The sequence below is a fragment of the Mastomys coucha genome, unplaced genomic scaffold, assembly GCF_008632895.1.
Source record: "Mastomys coucha isolate ucsf_1 unplaced genomic scaffold, UCSF_Mcou_1 pScaffold5, whole genome shotgun sequence".
Taxonomy (NCBI): Eukaryota; Metazoa; Chordata; class Mammalia; order Rodentia; family Muridae; genus Mastomys; species Mastomys coucha.
The window spans coordinates 90094071-90102367 of record NW_022196911.1 but is presented as its reverse complement, the minus strand read 5'-3'; the positions used below and the strand labels follow the sequence as shown (position 1 = coordinate 90102367).

General features: G+C 47.3%; 1 protein-coding gene across 1 annotated transcript; it reads right to left on the bottom strand.

Moving 5' to 3' along the window:
* Positions 1-921: 921 nt before the first annotated feature.
* Positions 922-4910, bottom strand: Tob1 (transducer of ERBB2, 1). The gene is made up of 2 exons (XM_031353318.1): positions 4615-4910; positions 922-2909 (listed from the first exon to the last, which is right to left on the bottom strand). The coding sequence occupies exon 2, from the start codon at positions 2755-2757 to the stop codon at positions 1705-1707; it is 1053 nt and encodes a 350-aa protein (XP_031209178.1). The 5' UTR covers positions 2758-2909; positions 4615-4910; the 3' UTR covers positions 922-1704.
* Between the last annotated feature and the right edge of the window lie 3387 nt (positions 4911-8297).

Sequence of the window (8297 nt, the reverse complement as noted above, 5' to 3'; positions counted from 1 at the left end):
ACTTTTATTGCTCTAGACAGCTTGGGTGATAAAAGCCTTTTGTAGGCTTGTGTCTAAAACTCTCATTTCCCTTGTAGCCCAGACACTGCTGGTGCCTCACTATAAAAGCCAAGTCGTTCATTTCAGCTCAGGACAATTTTCTCACCGATATTCTATCACATATCAGCAAACACTGAAACAGGAAAATGACTCGTCTTAAAGGTTTTGTTTTGCTTTAAAAGACAGGGTCTTATTGATGTAGCTCCAGCTGGCCTGGAACTAAGTCTGCCTCAAGTGCTGGGATTAAAGGCATTTGTCACCACACCTGCCATTTTAACCGTGTTTTAACTCATCAGCCAAAAACAACAAAACAAAACAAAAAAAACAATTATAAGTATTTTAAAAAAAAACCCTCACAAGATTCTACAGCTTCAGGTATTATCAGAAATGTGTTAAAGCCCCTAAGCAGGTTGGATACCATGCCCCCCAAAAGTAAGATGTGTGTTTTACTGGGTAAAGAAACAAACATTAATATTTAGCAACTTTCCCAGTGGTGGATGGGTTTAATCCTAAACTCTAGCTACAGACAATTGCTGAACTTAAAAAGGGAAGGATTTTCTAGCATTTTCTGAGTTCCTTCTTACTACATTTCAAATAAGATGATGACAGATTACATGACTTCCTCCTATCACCTAGCTCTCTCCTACATAGATGCTGGTAGTAGAGGCACCCATGTATCACTTATATTTATAGGATGCTGGGGATCAAACCCATGGCATTCTGCTTTTGAGGCAAACACTCTACCAAGCACCACCCCAGCTCTGAGAGACAGTTGTCTAACAAACAGCAGATCCCTGCCTCCCTTTATTCCTTTGTGACTCAGTAAGTTGTATCTTTCTTCTTCATGAGCATAGACTTTTAGCAAAGACTTAAAACAAAGACCACTGGATAGGCATTTTTAATTTTAAAGAATTTTAATACAAACTTAATATAAACTATTTCAGTCCCTCTTAACATGTAAGACACTGACTCAAAATACTTTTATACCGTTTTTTTCAAGTATTGCACAATATAGGTACAAAATTAATATTTACGATTACATTTTCTTCCATAATATATAGCAAAAATCTTTAAACCTTTAACAGAAAATACATTTTTTTTGAAAAAGCAAATATTCGTACATTTTAATTCCACCACTAAAGGAATATCCTGTACACAATTTTCAGAATAGTTGATGTTTTTAAGATGGATATTTTACAATTTCAGTAAAAAAAATACAACATGAAGCTGCTGTCACAGATCACTGTAGTAAAAAGATAGAAATGCAATACCATGTCGTAGAAACAATATATATATATCCTCTGATATTTTACAAACTTTGTACTAAATTAAATTATACAATTAGAAAAGACCAATAAACCCACTTATTAGTGCCAATTTTTTATAAAAAAAAAAAAAAATCAGCCATGTCCTTGCTATATCTTAAATACTGTAAGAGGCCATATCTGAAAGTATACTTTAAAATATACAGTCAGTATAAAATAACTTTGTGCTTGGTTGGCAAATGAAAAATGATGCATGTTTTATTTTGTAACCAAGCTTGAATGTATCCTTACTATAAGCTTAAAAAAAAAAAAATCTCAAGGGAGGCAAAAAAAAAAAAAATTCCCCCTTGGGCTGATGCATTTTAACTTGTACGATACAGGTTCTCTTTTGTTTTGTCTTTTAGTTAGCCATAACAGGCTGGAATTGCTGGTTAGAATACTGCATGTTATTTAAGCTAAAATTCAAGCCATCTACAAAAGACTTCTCGTTGAGGCCTCCGTAGGCCGCAAACACATCAAAGGCATTACTGTACTGGAGGGGACTGAGGTTGACGGGGCTGTCACCTGGGAACATTCCATTGGTACTACTACCTTGACCCTGCATGTTAGGAAAAATAAACTCCTTGGCATTGGGAGAAAGAGCAGAGGTTTGCTGCTGCGGCTGTGGGGGTGGAGGTGGAGGCGGCTGCTGCGATGGTGGCTGCTGCTGCTGCTGCTGCTGTGGCTGAGATGGCTGCTGGCTGCCCAGGCCCAGCCCATACAGAGAGTGCACTGAGGAAGAGATGGCTTTCTGCTTCAAGAGGTCGCTCACAGTCCCAGTCAGGCCCAGGTTGATTGGAGAAGTGCGTGCTACCTTGCTGCTACGGCTACTGTTCTTCATTTTGGTGGAGCCGAACTTGGTGGCAGCAAAAGTGGCAGTGGTAAAGGTCAAAGGCTGAGTGGAGCGGGGCATGAAGGTGGGGCTGACAGCAGCAGAGTGGCCGAAGGGAGGCGAGGGAGAGCTGGACACAGAGGAGGCTGGGTCACTTATGGGCATGAACACCTGGGCCTCCGGGTTAAAGCTGGTTTTGATCTCCTTATCCAGCTCACATCCGTTCTCGCTGCTGTCATCCACGTACAGTACCTTCACTGGTCCCTTTTCACCAATCTGGTAGGAAACCTCAAACGGGTCGATCCAAACGCTCAGATCCTGCGGCAGATTGCCACGAACATCGTCAATGTCCAAACCACTCTCTTTGGATGCTTGCTCAATCACTGGGTCCACTTTCTCCCCTACGTGTATACATCTAAACCCTGAGCCTTTGTATGGCTTTTCAGGATACCAGTGCCCTTCATATTTCTTCTTAAGAAGTCTTTCAAGCTCTTCACCAAAAATGTTGACACGTCTCCTGGGAAGCTTATTGTACAAGTAGGAAATAATAAAATTTAGTGCTACTTGAATTTCAAGCTGCATAGCTGCGAAGCCACAAACGTTAGCTTTGCTTCAACTCCTCCACCAGAAAAATAAAATTAAAAAAAAAAAAATCAGTTTGTGGCAGAGAAACAAATTCTCATTCAAAGTGCTGGTATTAGAAGAATATCCTTCACCCTTCCGTGGTCTTGATCCTTTAAGAAAACAAAACAAAAGCACACACATCCAAGTGAGATCAATGTAACAGCTCCAAAGCTTCTTACCTGAAGCAATTTTATTTTTGAAACTGTCTACTGGGCTAGAAAGACTGGAAAATACCGCTACAAAATAATGGAACAGATCATAAAAAAAAAAAATCTCTTGCTAAAGTTTAAGATAGATTTGTAGTTAAAACAGCATTCTAAGCTATTACATACCATTTCCCAGTAGGATTTAGGGATCCTTTCTTTCTCTTCTCTGCAGTGTTTACTAACTGTGGACTGCACACTCATCCACCCACCTACCCGTACACCCCACTTTTACAAGTTGGTCAATAGTTTCCTTACTAGGCACCATTTTAGAAGTGAATCCCTAGTTCCTTTTAGAAACATCATGTTTAAATCTGCTTTATGTTAAATACTTGGAAATGTTATAAGTTACAAAATTATTTTGAATTTTCAAAGTACATGGTACTAAAATTAAAGGTACTAAATGAACTGTCACCTTGGTAAATGAAACCAAATTATCCCCTCTAGTTTTAACCATGCCAAGGGCTCTCACACAACTTGCTCTTCTGGGAGCCCTTTTCTTTTTTATTGTGTACTGCCTCCCCCCACATTCTGAAATTCCTCTCAGCTGCAAGTATAAGAAAAACAAGCAGCTTAAACTCCTATTGATTACTCTGTTTAAAGAGCAGGGTTTCTCAATTTTATTCTTATTTTTAAAAACCATCTCCTTCTCTCTTCGGATAAATGGACAGACCCTGGAGAGGTTGGAGCGATAAGGTCGACCTTTAAACGTTTGTTGGATCAGCACTGGGTGGGGATAAGAAAAGATCAAGGGCAAACAGAGGTATTTCCCAGGGAGAGCTATTTGTACAAGGAGGTTTGATCAAAAAAAGGCATTTAAAATAATCAAACTGGTGTTATTCCGTCTGTTCCATTTTCCATATTCTTGGTGACAAAGGGCAAAGAATCTTTCGTGTAGCCCCCAAACTACACTTTCCAAGCCGAACCCCAAGTGCAGGCAGAGAAAGCAGATTCAGCTGAATTGCTTAAAGGTGCAGCCGAGCCCAGACAGGCTGGGTGGAAGGTGGTTTTTAAAGCAACGCCTTAACACAGGACTGTGAAGAATTACATAAACAGCCAGTTGGGTCTCATTAGATTTCTGCTCACAGCGCGGGGAGCCCAAGCGCTACAGCAGCAGCAACAGCCGGAGGAGGAGGAGGAAGAGGAGGAGGAGGAGGAAGAGGAGGAAGACTACTAGCCTTGCTCTGGGAGGAGGAGCTCGGCTCCGGGGGGAAAGGAGACTCCAGCTGCCTCAGGGACACGGCCCGGGGCACCGGCAGGTCGCGGCGCGGGCCGCCCTACCTTCCCCTCCCCCGCCGTAACCTGACCCTGCTGTCCCCCCCCCGCCCCCTGCTCCCCGCTCGAGGCTCCTGGGACCTAGCCAGCATCCCGGAGCACCGGTCCGGGCCCGATCCCAGTCTCCCGGCGCCCCCTCCCCCTGCCTGGGCGCCGCTGCCCCCACCCCGGGTGCTCCCTCCTCCCGGCTGCCCGCCGGCCGTCAAGCCTCGGGACCGTGGCCCCCCAGAGCCACTCCATTCCCTTGGGTCCCCGAGGCCGCCCCTTCTCAGCCCGGCTCGCAGTACGCTGCAGCCACTCCCTCGACCACCCGTGGCCGCCGCCCCGCCGTACTTACAGGCTGCTCCGGAGCTGCGGCCGCCGCCGAACCGCGGCTGGGCGGGGGAGAAGGGGCGGCGGGCAGGGGCGCGGATGGGTCGGGAGCGGCGAGGCGGCCGGGTGCAAGACGTCGCCACCGCCCGACACGCGACGGACGCTTCAGGCGGGCCCGGGAGCTCGCTGCTCTGGCTCAGAGGTGGCGGGGACCGCAGGCTTACACGAGCGCGCTCGCTTCTCTCTACACAGCCCGGCGGCCCGGCCCTGCGTCCCCGGTACAGAGCCCTCTGCGCGCCGGGCCAGAGCTTCGCTCCTTCTGCCGCGGCGCGCGCCCCGCCTCTCGTTTTATAGCCTCCTCCCCACCCCCAGCCTCCGCGGGGGTGCGCGCCGCTCGCGTCACAGTCCCGCCCTCCCCACCCGGCAGCCCCGGGCCGCGCCGACTCCGCCCCTGCCCTGCCCCCCGACGCCATTGGCCAAGTCCCTCCTGCCCACGTCCAGACAGCCGCTGATAGATGGTCACGCCTCCTGAACGCCGCTACGACCAATGATCTGACAGTCCCGAGGGGTTGGGGGAGGGGCTAAGCGAGGCCTTGGCACGGGATTGGAGGAGGATGGTAGGGATGGGGTGGCAGGGCGCCGGGGCCTGGTGGGGAGGGGGAAAGAGGGGGAGCAGGTGGCGACGCGGCGGGGGCCGGCCGGGAGGGGCGGCCGAGGCTGGGGGAGGGAGGGCAGAGTACACGGAAAAGGCTGCTTCCGAGGGCGACTGTGGCCGAGGAGAACCCCACTCTTGGGCGAGCTAACCTGTGGGTCTCCAGCCCACCCCGGGGTAACCGGGACTCGTGCTCCCGATTCATTGAGCATTAATCCCCGCAGGGCCTAGGCCAACTGCCACCCGGAAAGTGACAACTGCAGAACCTGGGGGCGGGGAAGGGAGGCCACGTCGCCGCACCTCCCGCACAGGTGACAGTTTAACTGTCTCTGCAGCCCCCCGGCCAGATCTCCCCGGGTCACCCGGCAGCAGCTCGGACAGGAGGGTTGCTTGAGACCGTAAGAAAAAAAAATTGTCTTATATCAAAGGTCGCAGAGAGCGACGCGCTGCCAAACTGCCTATGTGACTGTGTGTGCGCCCACGCGTGCATGTTGAGGGCTTTCACCCAGGCCCACAAAATAAACACGATGCCTTGCCGAGGAAACTGCGAGAGTTTCTGAACTGTGCACGGGTGTCTAGGGAATGGGGACTCAAGGGACTCCAGGGGCGCGGATAGGCGCCGTTTCCACAACCTGCAGCCCAGAAATCCGAGTTAACGTCGGGAGTGGAACGGGGCGTTCCTCTTGGCTAAAAATAATTACTCACAGGTAGCAACGATGCCTGATTGGTCGTGCTGGACCTTAGCGGCCAGGCGATTGGCTGTCTGGTCTCCAGGAGACCGACGTCAAACTCGGACGGGGTAAAGAGGAGAGAAAGTCGAGGGGGAGTCTAGGAAGAGGAGGGGGAGAAAGCGCAGCCGTGAATGAAACGCCCAGGGCCCTGCCTTCCCCTTCCCTGCCCTGGGCATTCGGGGCATGCTTCCTGGAAAAAAACCAGGTCCTGGTGCCGCCTTGCCCTTTAACACTGCAGGGCGGGCATATCTACGCCTCTGTCTAGAGGTTAAACTGCAACTCACCGTCTGTGTAGACCATCTGTACCACCCAGGGCACAAACCCTCATCTGCGCGACCCGCCAAGAGACTTTTCGCTTTATGGATGCAAAAGTCTGGGATGTAGCCTATTGTTTTGCATTCGGACCTGCTTGCGTGGGTTTTCACCTCCTCTTTTAGAACGACCAGCTTTGAGACAGGATATTTCTAAAGTCTCACAGCGTGTGAGAAGGGGAGGGTTTGTGGAATGGGCTGAAGGGTGGGGTGGGGACCGGTCAGGTGACCCATTTCTTGTTTATTGCACAGGTTCCTAAAACTTGGGTAACGTTTTTTTTTTTTTCCTTTAAGAACATAGAAGTTTTACTCAGAAACGCTTTAAATTCTGTTTTATTTTTAGTATTTCAGCTTTTTAGTTGCAGAATGGGATTAGATTGTGAGAGCGTGGTGTTTAAGATGGAAGCATCTGGCAGCGAAATATTTTAATATAAATAATTCTTCCATTGTTTTCCTCTTTTGTGTGGTTTTGATTTTCTAGCGCGAACTTTAATTTGTCACAGAAATAAGGCATTTTTAATTCTATAGTTAGTTGGGCACAGAAATTGCAAGAATCTAGGTAAGATATTTTGGGACTGGCTTACCAAGAAAAACACTATCTTTCGTGTGCCCTAGAAGCATAATTTATTACCATTAGGCAAATGTTACTGTACCAAACGCTCAGAATTACAGACACATGTGCTGGACCATGTGTCTTGATTTGTAATTTGGAAAATATATCACTATAATTAGGGAGCATATTAGGCTTGGCTGAGATTAAAATGTCTAACTAAAAATAGATGAATCATAATTTTGTTAAGCTTGTGTGTACTTTTCAAGAATTCTCTGGAGGAAACGAACAGGTCTCTTCCTCTCCAATTCCTCCCCTTCTGAATTTCTCTAATCTACAGTCCCAGATCTAAAGTACTGAAGCACTTACCTCCTAGGGATCGGTTAAATATCAGTAACAGCAGCTTTAAATTGTATGAGTTAACTGGGCATGGTGACACACACCTGTAAATCCCAGTACTCAGCTTGAGACCGGAGGATCACAAGTCCAAAGCCTGCCTGGGCTACAAGGCAAGTTCCAGGTTAGCCTGGGGGGCTTGCTTCAAAAAAACCAACCAACCAACCAACCAAAAAAAAAAAAAAACAGACAAAATTATGGGTCAATTCCAGAACTCTTGAGGGTGGGGGTAGGGAGTATGAGAGGTTCTCAGCTCAAAGGCCAACTGTACTGCTATTTTATTCGTCTTGCACTTTAAAGGATCCCTCACAGCTAATTACCATTTATCAATTGCTTTAGAATTCCACAGCAGTGTAGACTGCTAAATCATCACTTAAATTTATATAAATTTATAGAGATAAAAATACTGAACTCAGGCTCCAGGCGATGTCGCAATCAAGAAAGTCTCCTTAGGAACTGATGATTCAGGCCTGTAATGGCATGTACTCAGAAGGCTGAGGCAGGAGGATCGAAGTTCAGTGCTTGTCTGAACAAGTAACAAAATGAGTTCAAGGTCAGCCTGGGCAATGGGGAGACCATATCTCAAATTAAAAAAATCTGGGGTATAGCTCAGTAGTACAAGCCTGTAACCCCAGCACACCTAAGAGTCTGAGGCAGTAGGATGGCAAGTTTGAAGCCAGCCTAGACTACATAGTAAGATCCTATCTCTACAGTACTTTCGGTTGTGAGCCTAGTCTCTAATGGCAGAGCCATCCCTCTAGCCCCTTATCTCTACAATAAATAAATAATAAATATAATTGCATACCTTGTGACTGGCATGAGAGTTTGCTTTCTCTTTGCCTAGCATGCGCAAAGGCCCTACTAGATTCAATCCCTGGTATTCCAAAGTCAAGAAAGAAAAAGGAATAGTGCTCCCTAGAAACTACAGTCCTCCATTTCACAACCTCACATCTTTAAGGAATCCTGAAGGGCCGCACATTATAATAAAAACACTTGCAGTTTATATCATAAGTTGCAGCGATTTAAAATGTCCTGAACTGAATACACACACACACACACACACACACA

Bases quoted from the DNA above. Each gene is read 5' to 3' on its own strand.
- Tob1 (XM_031353318.1), bottom strand. From the start codon at position 2,757: ATGCAGCTTGAAATTCAAGTAGCACTAAATTTTATTATTTCCTACTTG.